At 38.7% G+C, this 20,307-nt stretch overlaps 1 protein-coding gene across 5 annotated transcripts; it reads left to right on the top strand.

Annotated features, from left to right (window-relative positions):
* Nucleotides 1-674: 674 nt before the first annotated feature.
* On the top strand, nucleotides 675-14,577 carry LOC149542051 (uncharacterized). Of its 5 annotated transcripts, none has more exons than XM_089797085.1 (8): nucleotides 675-824; nucleotides 909-1,008; nucleotides 1,176-1,226; nucleotides 1,330-1,491; nucleotides 2,516-2,611; nucleotides 13,634-13,696; nucleotides 13,791-13,841; nucleotides 14,061-14,577. In XM_089797085.1, the coding sequence occupies exons 1-8, from the start codon at nucleotides 784-786 to the stop codon at nucleotides 14,232-14,234; spliced, it is 738 nt and encodes a 245-aa protein (XP_089653211.1). In that variant the 5' UTR covers nucleotides 675-783; the 3' UTR covers nucleotides 14,235-14,577. The 5 variants fall into 5 exon arrangements, with proteins under 5 accessions (XP_089653211.1, XP_089653213.1, XP_089653215.1 ...); XM_089797087.1 differs by having other exon boundaries at nucleotides 685-824; nucleotides 905-1,008; XM_089797089.1 differs by lacking the exon at nucleotides 1,176-1,226 and having other exon boundaries at nucleotides 685-824; nucleotides 905-1,008.
* The last annotated feature ends 5,730 nt before the right edge of the window (nucleotides 14,578-20,307 follow it).

Genomic DNA, 20,307 nt, shown 5'->3' with positions numbered 1-20,307 from the left:
GTATTTTAAAGTATAAATTAAAAATATCAATATAGTAAAAATTATATATGTTAAATAAATGTATAATCTAATAAAATTATATATAAAAATAAAAAATAAAAGAAAATCTATTAAAAGCATTGGTTTAGATATGTAAAAATAAAAATAATTAAATTCTAATTTAAGCTTATATACAAATTAAAATTAAAATAAATATAAAATTAAACTATATAAAAAATAATTTTTAAAAATTGACAATTTAAAAGAGTTAAAATGTCTATATTTGATTAAAATATCTATATTTGAATAACATTTTACAAATTACAAAGATAAACATCAATTAAAAGTGATTGTCTTTTCTAAAAAAAGTTTATCCACTGATCACAAATGTGGAAAAGATAAAATTGAAATTAATGCATTCATTAATAGAGGTGTTACAAAAATGATTATTTAAATTTTTTTTTTTATCCACGTGTCACAAAAAAAGATAAAGTTGCAATTAATGCTTGCATTAATAGAGGTGTTGGAAAAAATAGTTGTATTTTTGTTGAAGAAAATTAAATTTTTTCATTGCCTTTTCCATCATGAGCCAATAAAGTTTTAAAAAAATTATATTTTTCGATTTTGAAAAAAATGCAAATTAATAAACTTTTTGCAAACATAGTATATTAATAAAATTTTTAGATTATAGAACTACCATAGTGGTGATTCCATTAGTTTCCTTTAGCATTTGCAGGAACTAAAAATGCTCCTCACTAACATTCCCTAGAATTCCATTCATTATTATGTCTCCTACAATAAAACATGCTTTCTCCATGGGTACACTGGTGTGACAAAATTCTAAGGTAATGCTTCCATCTCATATACCAACGTTTCATTTTCTCGCTAGCGGACAGTCAGATACTGAACAAAAATTGAAAATCAGCCAGGTGTCACTCATCTCAAATGTCTGCACAAGCAATGCAAATTGCTTCTTCTGCTTCTCATTCCGCACCACCGAATTCCGATTCAGGATTTAAAATTTTGAAGGTAACCCCTTTGAAAATTGATTTTCGAAGTCTCCAAAATCCAATACCTTTTTTCATATCTCTGATAGTTTGCAATGGACACATTGATCAAACCTGATACGCAATCGATTCATGTAATATAAAGATTAGTTTGGTTTGCAATTTTAACGATGATTGCTGCGATTGTAGGAAGAGCTTTGTTATTCTCGTTATTTGAATGTCTACAATCGTATTGTGGAGGTGTGTTTATGGACTCATACAATCGTTTTGTTTACTGTGAACTTTTTCCACAAATGCAGCTTACTTTTTCTTTTTCCCTTTTTTTTTTTTCAATGGTTTCCAGCATCCCCCAAGAGAGGAAACGGCGGCAGACTCTGGCAGCTGCAAGGGGAAAATTGTACAGTATGATATCGTTGGGTCAAAGACTGTTTCCTTCCATTTTTGTGCCGTATTTCCATATGATTCGCTCTCAAGATCTGTTACCCTTATCAAGGAATATGCTCAGGTAGGTCAACTTTAGACTATTTATGATCTGAAACAAGCTTACTCACGTCTCCATGTCTTCGCACGTCCTCAAAGACGCTGCTGTGTCTCGAAACATCAAGATTTTTTTTGTTAAAGCTTAAGAAGGGTTTGCTTACGGGAGTAGGAAACAGACTGGAAAGTAGACAGTCCCTTCAGGAGATTAGAACTATGTTTTGGTGCAAGCATCCCCTACTTACCTCTTAATCACGAGCATGCCGACCGGAAAATGTAAGGAATAGTCTGTCATGACGGTTACGAGTGGTGATATAAAACAATCTTTCTACAAAACTAGGATATAAGCATAGTCCCCAGGAAGGCTACCATGCCTTTCTTCCATACATCACCTAGCAACTCTATTCAATTGTAATATAACCATACACTGAATTAGATACTCTTGCAGTCTATTTCAAAATGACATCCCAGTAGCAGCATTCCATGTCTTCAGTTAACTTTATTTATAAATGGTCCTTTTCTGGCTCTGGAGAATAGTTGCAGTCCATGGAAGCCGAAAGAGAGTACGAGTGTTTCTTGTTCTTCATGTTTCTAGATTGTGAAACCCTAGCATGGTAAAATGGCCAACTAGTTTCAAGTTTGTTTGACTCTTCTTGATTACCATGGACCTTATGAATTTTAGCTTACCACATTACAATACTGCCAGTGAGACAGAGAATATTACTGATAAAAGGGCAACATGGAAGCATCAATTGGGCTAGGCATTAGGAGAAATCGCTTAGAGGGCATTACATATTGGCATAATTCACTCTAAAGCTAAACAGACTGAGATGCTGCCTAGTATGCAACAGGGTACTATTAAGTTTGAGGCTTGCCCCTAGGCCAGTTGTGAGTCCCATAAGCCTTGGGACATCTAAGCTGAAGGGAAGCTCACCGTGCAGATCATTCTAACCGTACCAGCCTCCCAAGTGTTAAAAAGTTAAAAACATTTCAAAGTAGGTGCATTCAAGTGTTTAAAGAAAATCCGCTGATAACTTCTCTGCTGTGTGAAGGGAGGGAATTGTTACATGTATGGAGTTCCTTGTGGCGGGTTGTCAGAAAAACACTCCTCTTTAGAAGATTGTGCAAGGAAGGAGCTTTCAGAAGAGGTGAGTCATTTCATGTTAATTTTATCTTCTATTTTGTTGTCATAGACTCATAAGATCTTGAATGGAGTTGAAACTGTTAACCTGCCAATTCAACAGTACATTAAAAGTACAGAAATTGATTGATGGCATCCGTAACATTTTTGTATGCAAGTAGGCTTAGCAGACAGGGTGGATACTTTCATCCAGTTACTTATTCTGTCAATGGTGACTTATCCTTCCTTAGACTTTGAATGGAAATATTCAGGAAAGTAATCTGTCACAATAAAATTTGCAAATGTTCTGTAATATTAATCAGATTCAAATATAATGCTTATGCACATTAGTACATGTACTTGTTGATGTGAGTTTTGTTCCACTACAATGTGCAGAATCAAAACTCGATGTTTCAGAGTGAAACGCCAATTGTTCAATCCTTTCTTGATATAAGGTCATCTCTCATGCTAAGCTTGTAAAGTAAGATCATGAAATGACTTCAAAGTAATTATGGATACCCACTCAGTGAATAATGTGATATGCTGGTTATCACTTAGGGGACTTACGCTAATCATTGATTTACCAATCCTCCTCTTCAATTTAAAGTTCTACTTCTACCCCTAACTAGGAATGAAAGGAAACATGGATGAACTTGGACTCTAATAGACGCAACTTAATCAGCACTCCACCCACCTAGTGCAAGCTTATAAGGAACACTCAAGTGGTTTTCAAATCAATAACCCCTCTCCAATCCCATCAAATGGATGCAAACTAAAGATGGAAAATCAACTGAAGTTAAGTGCTTTCAATCATCGGCTTACGACAAAAAAGACACTTCTAACATCAGCAAGAGGCTAGTGGCTTGGATTTGCTAGAGTTAAGCAAACAACATCCACAATTACTTCCATTCAACCAAACTACTTCAACATGAAAATAAATCTAATCTAAGTGAAAAAGTGAGGAAACCATGCAACACTTAAAAGTAATATTGAGTAATTCTCCATTAAGAACCAACAATGAATTATCAATCACCTTGAAAAGTATTATAGCAACAATTTTATCAAGTCTCTCCCTTAGCTAGCCCACTCTAATCTCCTAATCCTTCTAATGCCTCTCCTCTAATCTAATGACTAACTCTTTACAAATGAGAAGGCCTTGGCCTTATATCAATTTTCCATTACAATGAAGGGCCAAGATTGATCAAAGATCAATGGCTGAGATTAATTGTCATAACCCTAATTAGGGTTGACAAATTTACAACCAATTGCATGAAGGCATCAATTCATGGGCCAACAAGGAAATACAAAGCTTTTTCCAACCAATGAGAGAACAGGACACTTGGTATAATGTGATTGACTGTGCTTGAAATTGGAAGTTTCTGATTGGCAAGAACAACTAGGTGCCACCTCATCATCCTCATATTGTTGATCCATTTAAGAAAATGTGCTTTTAATCATGTCTTGTGGAATGTGCTTGTTAAAATTGCCATTTCTAGTTCGATCGTTAGAAAGTAACTCTCGACATGCCAAACTTTGATTAACTCTTCCAAAACAACGAACTCCTGCGGATGAATGTGATGACTCTTGCTTTCAAATTGCTTTCCTCAAATCACCTCCATCCTTGCAGATTTTCCCATGGCCCGATTTGATTTGGCATTGTGAACATTCTAATCCTCATCTTTGAACTTGAACTTGTGCATTTGGTTGGACTTGAGATCGCGGTGATATCTTCATGTGGTGGGATCCTCAATACAAGCTTGGATTTGAGGAGGAAATACAAGTTGATGAAAACTTGTGCCACTTGTGAACCTTGATTAATCTCGAACCTCCTTTATCTCTATTTAGATTTTCCTTTGATGATCAGATGATTTGAATTCTTTCCCATTTGGGATTTTTCAAGATTGGAGTTTTGATCTTGAAACATTCCTCTTGTATCATCTCATTGGAGTCTTGAGCATCCCCTAGCCTTCCTCATTTCTCTCCTTTTCAATTGACCCTGCCAAAATCAAAAGAAAGAAAGCATTGAGTTCAAAAATTGGTGAACAAATGAAAGAAGACTTGGAATTTTCATGAAATAAAGCTTTTAAAAAAAAAATTTTTAGTCTTTTTTGATTGCCATTATGAAATCTCCCAAATTTGAGATTGGACTCCTTTCCAAAATTTCTTTAAGTTTAGATCTGTTTGCAACTCTGAAATAAATGTGGTTAAAATCTGAACTTTGAATGGGCTTTGGGCTGAAAGAGCAATCCTAGATTAGTCTTCTATTCCCCCCTTTGACCTCTAAACAATGAGTAGAATATCATTGCTCCTTATGTGTAATTCGCTGCTCAAAAAACTAAAAGAGAAATTGGCTTCTTCCTATTAGGAATTCGCTAGGGTGCTTTTATAGGAATGAAAGACATTAGTAATGCAGGCAGACCTGTAGGTAATTAGACCAACAAGAATTTTATTAAATTTAATTCGTTTCACAGCTTTCACCCTCACTAAAGGCCGACTTGTATAAGGAAATGTGTTTTTGATTTTTTGAATTTCAAACCTCCCTCAAGGCCAACTTTGCTGCCCAAATGCTTGGGTGGGAATTGCATATTGATGGGAATAAAATCTCTAGGAAAGGGCGGAATTCGCCCTCTCTTGGGAAATTCTTTCAAGCACAACATCATGAACTCACCCCCGTTGAGAAACTTCAATCCAATTTGACCATAATTTCAATTTTGCAATTAAAAAAACGTGCTTTGCTGATAGGAATTTGGCTGGATTTAAAGGTCGGAACTCAGATGAGTTTGGAAAAAAATTCCCAGGAGAGGGCGGAATCTACCCTCTTTTGGGAAAATCATGTTGACTGGCTCACAACTTGCCCCTCGTTATGATCAGATGTGAATCAGACTTCATGCATCCCCTTATAGATTTTGATCAGATTCCAATCTTCTTCTTAAAACTCAGCTCAGAAATTCAGTGTGGATGGGAAATTGATTTCCAAAGAGGAGCAGGTTCTTACACTTCATGGGAAATTTCCAAAATTTGGCCACTTTCATTAAAACCCCAGCCCTTTTTGGCCACCTCCTCTCCATAATCTTGCTGTGTCTTCCACAATTTTAAGCTGACACCAAAGAATTGGTTTAAAAGAGAGGGTAGAAATCTTCTTGGGTTGGGAATTTTCTCCCAAGAAGGATTGGATTCCTTCACCTGATGTTATTTTTGTTTACTGCATAGATTAATTAAGAAATGCACACAGATAATGAACACAAACAGTAGAACTCCTTTGATTATTCGCATAGGCCAAAACATTACATTATGCTTGATGATATCTCCTGCTTAGATGCTTCACAATGACCCAAGAGGGTATATAAATACTTTCCGAAGAACCTTCTCGAAGGGGTCCGTCGGCCACATACAACATGTCGCTACATAACAAGAACCTTCCCGAAGGGACCTGTCGGCTACATAACAAGAACCTTCCTGAAGGGACCTGTCAGCTGATACACAATTTCTACCAACGACATCATCCCCCCCAAAAGAAAAAGTCGTCTTTGGACGACAATTACAAAATATCTGAGATGATTAACAAACAAAATTCATTAACTGACTAAGTACAGCAAGATAAATCTGCTTCTGTCACATTACTTTCACGCTCGTCCCATGCCTGCACCAAACTGGTCTCCAACCCATGTTGCATATGTAGCCTTTGCTAACACAATACTGTTTCCTTAGCTGACCTTGATAGCCACCCGTGCTGCTTTCTCCGTTTCCAACTCTTGGGTACCCTGAGCCAAGTGTCGTTGTATTGCCTCCAATTGGATGATCAGCTCCTTCCGAGCTCTATATGCATCCACCAAGACAGCCTCACGTCCAACACCTCCAAGTGCCTCTTGCAGCAGCTCTAGGTCTCATCAATTGGTCATACTTTCCACGATTGATAATCCGCAATGACTGGGGGTTTAGGGGGCAACGCCCCCAGTGGGGTCAAGGGGTAGCGCCCCCGCGGGGTCCTAGGGGAGCGCGAATCAGCACTCTGAAACCCACACAAAATTGCATAACACACTATTTTTGTGATTTCTTTTGACCCCACACTCTTTCTGGCAACCGCTGATGTTTTCCTTTCCCTTTGGCATCATCCATCACTCATTCTGAGCATTCTTGATTTGTCGACATTTTTTTTTTTTTTCAAGAAAACCTCCTATCACCCCTGTTATGTTACAACCTTAACCTTGTACGCCAATTCCTTATGCAATAACCTGTAATGTCATTCAAGATCTGAATGCCATATCTTGCAGAAGCCTTATGCCCAGACCCCAAATTTTGGAAGGCCCTTCCTCACACCAAGCCCTGAGAATATTAAAACAGAACTTTAATCTTTCAATTCCGTACGCCAAGTCTTTCAATCTTCAAAAATTTCTACACATTCCCTTCTACAAAATCCGTACGCAACTGGAAGCTTTAAATTTGCAAATTCATATTGAAGCACACAGGGAACTTATCCATTGAAATCCATACTGTAGCAATATCCTTCCTCATCCTTCAAAATCCGTACGGTAACTTCTATTCAACATACATCAACTTTGTGAAAATTCGTATGGTACTTCTATTCAACAAATCCGTACGGTGGAAAAATCCGTACGTCAATCTCCAACATCCAAAAATTCGTATGATATGAAGCCGTACGGTGCATAACCTTTCCTTTTCCAAGCCATACGGTGGGTAGGCTTTTAGAATCCGTACGCTAGCTGGCTTAAAAAACCCGTACAACGATTGTGCTTCTTTTCCCTAAAACTCGTACGGTGACATTCTCACTTTTTCTTCTTTTTTTAAAAAAAAAAATTGTAAATTTGTTTCTTCAATTGCTCATCGACGGGGTACTATTCCCTTCATGATAGATTTTTAACTCTAACCCATTAACCGTGTCCGATACTTCCTTCCCATCGAGCATCCATAACTTGATCGCGCCATTATCACCAACTTCCCGTATTTTGTATGGTCCTACCCATTTGACTCTGAACTTGCCTGGTTTGATCTCGTTCCGGCCATCATACTTCAACACCCACTGTCCGGGTTGAAACCTGTGCAGTTTCAGGCACTTATCGTGCCACGCCTTATGCTTGTTAGGTGTTACCTCTGTGCCCCCTTGTGCTTGCAATCGTCACTCATCAAGTTTATTTAAGGTACACAATCTCTCCATTCGGTTTTCCATATCGCCCAGTTTGTTCCCGAAGCTTGGTACCATGGACTCCATTAGCTGCCCCTTCTTGCCATCAATAACACCTCCACTCCGTACTGCTGCAACTTTTATTAAACCCTTCCTCTTTGTTTCCTGTGCAAATCGTATGATGTGTCTTCCATGCTGCCGGCACCTTTCTGCTATATCCGTGGTTCGAGGTAGCACTTTCTTTCTGTGCGGTCGTACGGTGGAATCTTTCCTTCTTCTGGGTTCGTATTGTGTGTTCTTCCCTTCAGCTTCAGCCGAAATCGCCTTTTCTTCTTCCGATTCTTTGTATTCCTTCAGAAATTCATTTCTCTTTTCTTTCTCACCTTCATCGACCCTTAACATATTACAGCTTGGAAAGAGTTCGTAGTCCTCTATCTACTAGTGGTAAAGACCGTTCATCGAATCTAGATCGTCGTCTGTCGATCCTCCTTCCAACCGTAGGACTCCCTCTTGATCTAGTTCCATATTCTGCCTCCTTTCATCCTCTTCTTCTTGGGAATCTGATGATAGAGCTTCTTCCCCGACCATTTGAGTGTGTAGATCGATGGTGTACTTCCGCCTTTTGCTTTCAAGTGATAAAGTATTCTTCTTCCAATTGTGCTTTGCCTTGGCTTGTATCAGCCACCCCTGCCCAGAATGGCATCATATCCTCTCCGTTTCAGTGGGATCACGACAAAATCCAACAAGAATGGCTGTGTTCCAATCATCACTGGTTGTGCTGTCAGGACTCCCAATGGCTTGATTTCATGTTGATCGACTGTTAGCAGCTGGAATGTAGGTGGCCATAATGTCGGCTGTCCCAACCTTTTCCAGGTGTCTTCGGGTAACACATTGACACCGGACCCTTCATCCACAATCGTTTCCGTCAATATAGTCCCGAGAATTCCCATTTCAACGACTGCCAGATGGCGTCTGGATGAGAGGGCTAACAGCATCGGATCTTCTGCACTTGCGCCACTTTCCTTCTCCTTTTTGTCTGCTGTACTTGCTCCACTTTCCTGCTCCCTTCCATGTTCTCCTGGTAGTTTAGCAGCGGAAACAATGTTTGTGAGTGCCGATTGAAGCTGAGGCATAGTGAGCAACAAATCATTTATCTTGACGGGTACCTCAGTTTGTAATATTTGTCGTACAATGTTCTGTTTTGCGCAGTTCCGTGTGGAGGTACCAGTTGTGTCCTTCAGGTGTGCCGTTGCTCTTTGGATCTCTGCCTGTGCTTCCTCCAGTCTCTTCTTTTCCTCTGTCGGATTGGGGTATAGCTTCGCCTGCTTTCGAGTGATTGCCAGAACTTCTTCCTCGTCCGTCCCAACGGTGATCAAGTTTACTCCAAACTTTGGGCACTTAGCATCGTCATGATTGCCAGGTCCACACCATCGGCATAGCAACTTCGGTGTGTTTGCCTTTGTGTACTCTCGGGTGAAGTGACCTCACAGATTGCATGTGTGGTATTGAACTATCGGCCAGTCATTTGCATCATACTGAATTCGACTCCTTCCGCCATTATTGTTGTTACCGCTATTGTTGTTGTTGCTGTTGTTGTTTTGACCACGCTGGTTATTTCTGTATCCACCCGATGTGGCACCTTTCGTACTGGTATTTCCACTCCCTCCTGACACGGACGACTTTTGCGTGAGGAACACTTGCTGTGGTTCTCTTGATTTCAGGTTGAAAGGGCATTCCTTTATCGAATGTCCCATGATCTGACAAATCTCACAAAATTGATCTTTCGGGCAAGATCCCTTCGTATGGCCTTCTTTCTTGCACTCCGTGCACCATAGCTCATTGCCTTTAGTCTCCTTGTGCATGTTCTTGAACTCCATCATCCAGATCATGTCCTTTTGAAGAGCGCGGACCTTCTTGCTGCTGCCTTCATCATCACTGCTATCTTCTCCTGAAGGTTCGTCGTCATCTGAACCGGACGAGGTACTCTTCTTCTTCTTTGTCTTCTGCTCACTTTCGAGGTTCATTGCCCGATTGTACGCTTCAGTGTATGTTGATGGTGGCACGATCTTCATCTTCTTTTGCAACTTTGGGTGAAGGCCTTCAATGAACCATCTCTTTTGTAGCCCATCAGCCGACTTATTCTCCATTTTATTGATCAAGTCCTTCAACTTCCTGGCGAAGAATCGGATTGTTTTATTCTTCCCCTGCTTAGTATTGAATATCTCCGCTACAATCTCATTATCGTCCCACAATATTTGAAATTCTGCAATAAATTCCTTCTTAATATTATCCCAACTGTTTAACTTTTGTGGATCTGTCTCAGTAAACCAATCAATGGCAACACCCCGTAGGGTAGCGGGAAACTGTCGAATCTATTAGTTTGTATCTGTTATGCCATTTGCCCTCCAGATCGTTTCACATGTTTTATAATGTCGAATCAGATCGGCGCTTCCTTCACCATCAAATTTAGGCAACTTTTCTTTTGGTCCTGCCATTATTACTGGATGTTGTGGGTTTTGTTGTGTACTTGTGCTGTGTTGCACTCCCGCGCTATTTTGTATACTTGTACTGTTCACACCAGCGTTGTTTCGCTCACCTGTGCTGTTCTGCACACCCGCGCTGTTCTGCCCACCCGTGCTGTTTCGAACACCCGTGCTATTTCCAACACCCGCGCTGTTTCCGGCACCCGCATTGTTTTCAACACCTGCATTGTTTTCGATACCCGTGTTGTTTTATAAAGAAGGGTTTTCGTCAATTGAAGCTATCTGTTTCGGAAGTATATCTCGGACGAAGAGTTCACCCCACGCTCGTGCCCCCTCGGCACTCCGAGCCGTGCAAGTCAATCCCCTTCTGTCTGGATTCTCTTCCCTCGGCGTATACAGGTTCAAAAACTCCTCCCTTGCTTCTTCCACCAAATCGAGCCACTGTAGAGTCTCTTCCAATAATTTTTCAATGCTTCTGTGTCCGTCGGTAACTTGCTGAAATCTCCGTTTGCGTTCAGCTTGTTGTGCCAAAATTAAATTTTCTTGCATTGCGTGTAATTCGTCCTTTTCCTTCAACTTATTCTTATTCTTGTTCAACTGATTCGACATTTAGTCTTCATTTGCCTGTCATCGTATTAGGTCCATCGGGCAATGGCGCCAAATGTTTACGGCATAAATTATTTAAGAAATGCACACAGATAATGAACATGAACAACAGAACTCCTTAGATTATTCGCATAGGCCAGAACATTACATTATGCTTGATGATATCTCGTGCTTAGATGCTTTACAATGACCCAAGAGAGTGTATAAATACTTTCCGAAGAACCTTCTCGAAGGGGTCCGTTGGCCACATACAACCCGTCGGCTACATAACAAGAATCTTCCCGAAGGGACTTGTCCGTTGATACACAATTTCTACCAACGACAAATTTTTTTTTTTCAAAACTTGATTGTTTCCACTCAAACTCCAGCTTGCTAAGCCATATCTTCTCCATATTTTCGCTATCTTCAACTATTTGGATCGCATCAAGGGATCTTGCCAAAAAGGTAGGGGCAGAATTCTACTGGGTTTGGGAATGAATTCCTAAGAAGGGGCAGTATCTGCCCTTTCTTGCGAATTCTCAGCCAAGTCACAAAATTTTCTCTGTATTCAAACTCATAAACTCCCCCCCTTTCACATTACTTCATTCAAATCTGCAAGCTCTTTGTCGTATTATACCTTGAAAGCTTGATTGGAGGGCTGGAAATGAGAGTGTGTTTGAGACTGAATTCCAAAAAGAGGGTGGAATCCACCCTTTCTTGGGAATTTTCTAAAATCTGATGCCATGCTTAGTCCTTCAACCTCTCAAAACTCTCCCTAACAAAACCATGACAACTCCATTCAACTCATGGCATCTCCACCTCTTAACAACCTCGACTAAGGCCCAAGGCCTGAAAATTTTGTTGCTATCTAGACTCCCTAAGACCACTAACCTACCACTAAAGCAAAAAATGGGGGTCCCCATTTGCAATGGGATGATAGTGCGAAAACCTCGCAACAATACTCAGAGGGAATTGATACACAACAATTAGGCCTCTTCATTTAGCTATAGCTACAGACAGGTTTTCTGAGTAAACAATCACCTAATGCAATCATTCAGTACAACCAATCAGATTTATTTCAACTATGCAACTTTAGCTTTAAGATATGTAAATCCATACTGTTGAATTGCTCTACACCATCTGGGCTACAAGAATCTATTAGACTGGTCCCTGCAATGTTCTAGCTATGAAGTGGATCTTCCGATGCTTTTCTAACTGTGGTTTCCCCCATCAGATTAGCAGATATGATGTAGATGCTTTAAAGGAAAACTGACTTAGATTGGCTGACAAACTATGCTGATCTGCTGCCTCTTTCCTAGGCTGTGAATGCTTTATTGGTCTCACTGTAGATAAACAGCCAAAATGATGAACCTGTAGTCAGAGGGAGTTCACCTAGTCAACCTCCCAACTTGGAAATGCTATGCAAACCCACTGGTGGTTTGGTGTGATAGTAATGAAGTTATGACCTGAGCAGATAATTTGGTAGGGATTTCATTCTACATGCGAAGAGAGTCTCAGGTTTGCACCTGAGATTCTTGATTGCTGTAGATAGACAGCCAAAATGATGAACCCGTAATCAGAGGGAGTTCACCTAGTTAACCCCTCAACTTGGAAATGGTTTGGCAATATACGACCTGAGCTGATACTTTGGTAGGTATTTCATCCTACCTGTGACGAGAGTCTCAGGTTTGCACCTGAGATCAATCATTGCATTTGTTTAATGCAACTACTTAGTGAATTCTTCAATGCCTCCTTCGAAGCATTTAACCTATATTTATACGTGCGTATATTTATGTTGGCTCAGCCAGAATAATTAATTTAGCCCCTTCCAAGTCTGCCTAAATTCGCATGCACCAAAGTTGGCTCTTGGGACATTTATTTAAAATTTTCACTAATTCATTTATTTATTCAATATTTTAAGGCTGATCAACTCAACCAGAAATTGGGATCATTACAGAATAATGCAACCACTATGCCAAAAGCCTGGATTGATGATGAATAGTGCCCTCCAGCATTAAGAGTTGGGTTTTCGTCCCATCAGAGTACCAATGCTGGCCAGCTCCCTCGTGGACATGTGGTTGCTCAATTGTGAGTGGGTCCCAGCCTTGGGTACATGCCCAGTGAGAATCTGCACCACGACAACATGGCTGGGACATCACAACCAACCACATTCTACAGAGCTTGACCTCAAGACATCGGCTCTGATACCAACTAATGCAACCTTTACGCCAAAAGCTTGGATTGATGGTGAATGGTGCCAATAGTGTTAAGATTGGAGTTTTTGGCCCAACAAACTGTCAACGCTGGCTAACCCCCTCGTGGACACATGGTTGCCTGCTTGTAGGTGGGTCCCAGCCCTGGGGACATGCCTAGCAGGAATCCGCATCACTGCAGCATTTAGGCTGGGACATCAGAGACTAGTGCTTTGAGTTTGAAGTTTAGTTAAGTTCCTTTACTTAGTATAACGAAGACCTTAGGCTCAATATATCTATTATAAAATAATAATTCTATTCAAGACTCTGACTTATTTCTTCAGCACTCAGACTGCACCATGGAAGTTGTTGCAAGGTATGTTACTCTATATTTAGGAAATACAGTGGCATGCAGTGATTTGGCTCCATTTTATTGAATTGTTAACAAATAAATTGCAGGAACTCAATCTATCTAGGATCAACTAAGAATTACAAAAACAGATCGAAATGCAAACTTTTTGTATCTTCATAGGTATTCCATTTATGTGCAGCAATGTTGCTAGTATGCTATGGTTGGTAAGAAGTTTTAACAAAGAGTTAGCTGGAACAATAACAAAATATTGAGCAAAAGTGTATATCATCGTATGCAGGCACAACTGAAAGGAGGAAACCTAGTGAAGCTTATAACTGATGATCATCCCGGTCTTTTAGAGGTTTTATCCACTTTAACAGTTTTCCAGTAAGGTAAAAAGTTTGTCATCACAATATTAATGGGCTACTGAGAATTGTTGTTTTGTTATGTAACAGGTAAAATGGTGCCGCAACCGATTCACTCCTTTTATTCTCTTGAACCCTGAGGTGGATGCTTGTTCTTTACTATTGATTTGTAGGAGCATTTCTTAACTGCTTGTTTTAGATAGGATCACTAAGGTCGTGGATTCACTTTCCTAAATAGCTGAAAGATATATACACATGAAAAAAATGTTCCTGCTTCAAATTATTATCCTTTTTGGCTTACTTTTAATTTGCATTTTAAAGATATCTGACCTTATTTATGCTGCTCAATTCACATTACAGAAAGATGCAATGCCTCGCCCAATGGATGTTGAAGAGGTTATTGAAGTATTGACAGTGGACATACCCACCTTGAAAGAGATTATGTATGGTGGTTCCATGATGCTGCCTTCAGTTGTTACTTGTAGTATGGCTTTGAAGTATCTTCTGGATCACAATTTTCTCAACAGTGACTAGTCTGCCTTGACTACAAGAAATATAATATCTTACAATCTTCAACTTGGATATTATTCTTGGACACAAATACTAACTTTTATTAACAGATTGTTTCTTGCTAACATGCATCATTATTGAATAAATAAAGACTTAGATGATTCATGAAGGCCTCATTCAAAGACAAATTAAGAGTTCCTCGATTCATATCATTCAGATAGTACCAACGATTCTATGTGACACAAGTTCTTTTGCATTCATTTTTTATTGTGAATGTGCCTAAGCTCAGGGTTGATGTCTTGTATTGTTTGTTCAATACAGCAGAGCATTGATCTCCTCAATGATATAAGCTTACTATTTTCTATTTTGTAAGGTGGCATTCTGTGATAAGATTTGATTGACATGACTAGTTTTTCTTCTGACATAGTGTCCTGATGTAATATTGATCTCCATTACAAAATAGTTTGTCAGCACTCTTATGAGCAATGGAATTGAAAGATATTTATGTTGAAAAATCCTTTCATGATAACGAAATTATTGTAGGCAGTAGTTTTTGTTAACATGTTGATCTGACCTTCAGCATTTTTCAATGACACAGAGTAGCCTGAGAAGGCTATCTGTTATAGTGTTTCAGACAATCAAGTTGTAACATACCATTTTTACTAAGCTGAAATCAAGTACATATTCTAGGATTTAAACCGAATATCATAACGGAATGACATGAAGTAGTTGAGAAACAATACATCATAACTATAAATCCCAATTTAAATAACGACTATATCCATTTCATATGAAAGACAACTAAATTAACTTCCTTAATTGATTTCTACGATTTCAATTTAAATGATAGAAATCAATTCAACCACATCTATGACTATACATTTCAAGTAATATAAAGGTACATGCAAGTAAAAGATTTAGGATACATACTGAGTTAACTGAATTAACTGACGATGTGTTGTTCAAGCCTCGACATCTGGCAAAGAGGAGGAGTGTTGACATAGGCTTAACCTCCCAACCACGGACCTTAACATATCTCCATAGAATCTCTTACGAGAAAGGCCCTCCCTACCTCGGGATAGATTGGGGCACTATAGTCCTGCCGTCCTGAGCATATCGGTGTGAGTGTCGGCTAAGCAACAGACAAGGCTGAGGGATTCCTTTGTCAACCTTTCCTCTATCAGCTAGCACTCTCAACCTCTAGTGATCATTTTGGCAAGCATGCCTCTATACTACCTTGGCCAAGGATTTAGGTGGGTATTAAACAAACTGATCACCATTGCTCGACTTGACAATCAATTATATCTTGGACAATCATGAGCTGACTTGGACTTATGCAGTCTCTATCTTTAATTGATCATATATTTAAGACATTGAAAAATAGTTTTCTTTTCTTTTGTAGGATTCCTCTCCTCTTCACCCATTCATACTTGGCTCTACCGGCCTTGGGTGCATCCTAGGAGACTACTGATAATCATGAGATTCTTCGAAATTAGAAATGTTTGTGAAACCATTTTGAAAACATTCACAACTAGTACATATCAAGCAACAGAGAAAAACAAAGGATATTTCAGGGCAGATTCTACACACCATAAAGTATTATATGATTGCATTGATTCGACATACCTTTACCCAGAATTATAGCAGTTCATCCTTACCGCATGCACCTGATGCTTATGAAAAGAAATTGGTCATAATATGAAAAAGGAATAAGGAGCAAGCCGAATCTTCTCAGATGCTAATCGTGCTTAATGCTAACACTGCATTTGAATAAGGGAGCTTTCTTGAATCGTAAGGCATTGCATATAATGCAAATAATTTGAGAAAAATACATGACCTTGATACAAAGAGAAACAAGACCAGGTGTTGGTGCGGTAGCGACCACTATGCAAGATATAGCTTAACCTGAGCGACTTGATATTGCATTATTGTCTCAATGACGTGCTTCTGATGTCAGACGAGAACAAAGAAGAATTTGGTTTAAGAGAATTGTATGCAATGGAGAGAGAGAAAACGTGTAAGAGAGTGGATGCTCTCTCAACTGTGGGGGATGGAAAAAGGAGCTCGATTTGAAGTTACAAGAATACTTTGATTTCAATTTTTTTAAGAATATAATGCCGCTAAAGGGTGGCAACAACCATGTTGGAACATAAAGAAGTATATATTTTTCTCCATAATCTTTAAACTATATATATATATATATATATATATATATATATATATATATATATATATATATATATATATATATATATATATATATATATATATATATATATATATATCATGCCTTTGATTTAGGATGATACCTACAAATACATATATCTATATGTGTATGTAATTTTAAGAGTACATATAATTTCTTTTTATCATTATATTCTCTCTAGATACGCACACATATACTTATATATACATGTAAGTGCAATTCATAGACATTATTAGAGTATCATGGTGGCATTGTGTGTGTGTGTGTGTGAAGTCTATAATGTTGAGCACATTCACAGTCTCAAAAATGAAAAGGAGGTAAGAGTTCTTTCATGATATTAAATGTTTATTATTTCTCTTGTTATAAAGTTGACTAAGTAGCTCATGATTGTCCAAGGTATACTCTTGTTGCCATGATTTCAGTCCCCCATATTTTTCAAGCTTTCAGGTCAAGTGCTAAGTCAATGTTTCATGTCTTGTCTTGGTATAGGTTGCCATTAGGGTTTCCTCTCTTGTCTTTCCCTTTGAGTTGCCTAGGTGGGAATACAAGACAAATGCAAATATTTTCAGTCGTGTTAGGTGATAAGGATGGGAAGGGTAAATACATTCCCCAAATGAGAGAGAAACAATTCTATTCATAAGAAATCCTAACTCTATGATCAAGTGTTCCATTGACAACATGATGCAGATCGAATGAAAAGATTATGGGCATGTCCAGAGCTAAATGGCAGTGAAGAACACAAAAAATGAGAATAAAGAACATGTTTCAAATGCGTGAACAAGCTAAAGAATGATTAGTTGACTTTGATGCGAAATAAGCAGAGAAATATGTAAAAGTATGGAAGAACATGGTCAAAGGTGGCGAAGACCAAATGTGCTCTTAGATCAACGACACATATCACATCTAAATGTCCACGTCCAAATTTGAAAGGATCGCATGATCGCACTTGGCTTTGGCTTAGAAGACTTTTAAGTTGCAAAGAAGTGAAAACCTAAAGATCGCATGTTCGCATGGTATTCAAATTAACTCAGGTCAAGGTCATGAAGATGTGAAAGATAGCTATGGTTAAATCAAACAAGTCATTGCACCATTGTAGGTAGCAATACAGTCAAGACAATTAAGGTTGCGAAACTGCGAAATAAACAACAGTAAACTTGATCGAGACTTCACAGATGAAATAAAGGTTAAGTCAAAGAAGGTGGCAAAGCTGCAACACAAGGAAAGACATATACATGGTGAATTCCTTTGTTTGTCGAGTCGTAACATTTGAGCCATAACATGCTGGATAAGCTGTGACCTGGCGAATATGATTACCGAATGCTTGGATTTCTTCATTTGCTTGGTCGCGTAGTTTAAGTGAATGAGAAGTATTATGTTAGTGACTGAGTGAAAGCTGTTAAGTTGAAAAGAGCACAACATCGCATGCAATCAGCCAAAAAATTCAAGTTTAGTTGCGAAGATGTGACAAAGAAAACAGAATGACACATGTTTACATGGGCCTGTCATATTCTATAGTCACCAAATTCTCCAGCCAATAAAATAGCACCACTTGTCTGCCACGATGTACACAGCTGGAAGATGGACCCGCATTGCAGAAGTGAACAAGAGAGTTAAGACTTTCTAATCTCAAGCATCAGATATTTAAGATCAATGCTTATCGCAAGTTTGCAAGTGATTAACGACAACTCGAAGTTAACATGGCGAAGCTAGGAAAGCCATTGATCACATGGTTGTAGGTGGTTAGAAGTAACCTAGAGTTAGGGCTGCGACGAAGTGAAAGCAAGGAATCGCTTGATCGCAAGCTTGGCCGGTAGTTTGAGTATGACAGTTGCAAAGCAGTGAAAGCTAGTCATCGCATGGTTACGGGTTGAATGATGAGTTAAGATTTTAAGTTGCAACCTGACGGAAATGGTAACAATTAACTATAAACGGTTATCGCAACGTCGCAGGCAATTAAAGTTAACTTGGACTTAAAGTGGCAAAGTTGTGAAAAATAACCCAGGGCATTCAAACATTGAACAATCACATTGTCGCAGACAATTTAGGTTAATCATGAGTCAAGGTCGCAAAACAACAAAAACTGAAGATTGCATGGTTGCTTGCAGTTAAGGGTAACATGAAGTCAAGGTTGTGACAACGTGAAATATGACAATGGTTAAGGTAAATAGTTTTCGCAAGGTCGCTAGTTGAGAAGCATTTGATACATTTTAAGTTGTGACTTGACGAAAGTGTTAACAGTTAAACCTTAAAACAAATAGTCGCATGGTCGTTGGTGGTTAGAGGTAACCCAGAGTTAAGGCAGTGACATAGTGAAAAGAGAAGAATCACATGGTTGCAAGGGTTACAGATAAATCATGAGTTAAAGTAGTGAAGCTGCGAAGAGACTATAGATCGCATGGTCGCAAAGGGTTAATCATAACCTAGAATTGAAGCTACGAAGGAGCAATAATAGGCATTCACATGGTCACAGGGGATTAAATGAAACCTTAAGGTTGCGAACAAGCGAAAACCAATTGATCGCATCGAAAGAAGGTATCAAATGAATGATGGCTACAAAGAAGCGAAAAGGGAAAAAGTAAAAAAGGTTTTAATGTTTTAATCATGATTGTTGATAGAGGATCGACAATAGAGATTTAAATCTGCAGTGATCGTTGGGATATGAAATACAATTTTTGGCGCCAAGATGACTGCTACAGACTAGAGTGGAATATGAATCAATTTTTAGGGTTTCTAACCATTTTTGCTTCCTTTCTCTGATGTATTGAATTCCAATTGATGATTGTTGGAGTTCTAAGCGATTCAAGTGCTTTGTTAATATAACTGATGAATCTATAACTGGCCAAGAACCCTAAAAGGGGGCCGTAATTTTCTAAGTTAATAGAAAAGATCAACAAGTTTCATGCATTTTCTCCCCTTGTAGTAGAGACTATTGAGTGAGAATCGAGAGGTGTATGGAATGAAGGATTAGATTGATGTCTGTAACTAGGTAATGTGATGTTATAATTCCACTTAGAACTAGCATGCCTAGCTTTCTTTCATTGTCTCCTTTGGTTGAGTTAACATGCATGCAGATTAGTCTTTCTAGAATTGTGGGACAAGTACTTGTGAAGTTGTTAGTATTTGGGCTAATCAGAGTATTAGTATAGTGTTAATAGTATGGGTAGTCAGAGTGCTATCTTTCATAGGTATTTCTGCTCTTTTCTAGAGTTGCATAACGTCCTGCAATTGTGATGTGAAGTTAGGATTGAAGTGTGCTAGGAGTTTGCCATTGGTTAACCTTGACTAGTTAGAGAGCCACTTAGGGCCATAGATATCCTTCTTCCATTATATCTCCTTGCATCTCGTAGTCTTAGATGCATTTAGGAGTAGAGTTCGTGTTAGACCTAAAACCTCGCCTAGGTTGCTTTTGTCTATGAGTAATTTGGTTAGCCTCTTCTGCTCTCAGATTAAGAGCATACCCATAGTCACCCTTTTGATCACATAAAAACATCATTCCAAGTATATCTTGCATATACGAGAGTTGTACCTTATAATTCACAAGGTAGTGATATAACACATACACTGACCCATTTGTTGGTAACATCCTTTTGTTTTCTCACATTCTAGGTGTCTAGAGTCAAGATAAGCCAAGTTAGAAAGAGGGACAAACTGTTAACCAACAACTCTGTTGCCTGGTCATTAAATCCTTCATCAAGGTAGTTAGACCTCATACCTGATAATCTAAAGATGGGCTAAATTGGTGCTCCATTCCTTGAATCCCATTTAGCAATGCTTCCCCCTTTCATCTGCTCCTACAACCAAAAATGCATTTTTCACAACAATAATGTGTTCCTCTATTTAAATTGAAATATCAATAAAACAAAATAACTAATAACTATCACAACAACTATC

This window comes from Cupressus sempervirens, chromosome 8, assembly GCF_028749045.1.
Source record: "Cupressus sempervirens isolate cs-2001-9-10 chromosome 8, ASM2874904v1, whole genome shotgun sequence".
Classification (NCBI taxonomy): domain Eukaryota; kingdom Viridiplantae; phylum Streptophyta; class Pinopsida; order Cupressales; family Cupressaceae; genus Cupressus; species Cupressus sempervirens.
This window is presented reverse-complemented; position numbering and strand designations above follow the sequence as displayed.

What these genes read in the sequence shown, in the direction of transcription:
- LOC149542051 (XM_089797085.1), top strand. Translation starts at nt 784, where the DNA reads ATGCTTTCTCCATGGGTACACTGGTGTGACAAAATTCTAAG. An exon ending in TGGTGTGACAAAATTCTAAG is followed by an intron (nt 825 to 908) that starts GTAATGCTTCCA and finishes AAAATCAGCCAG; the next exon opens with GTGTCACTCATCTCAAATGT. An exon ending in CAGGATTTAAAATTTTGAAG is followed by an intron (nt 1,009 to 1,175) that starts GTAACCCCTTTG and finishes CTGCGATTGTAG; the next exon opens with GAAGAGCTTTGTTATTCTCG.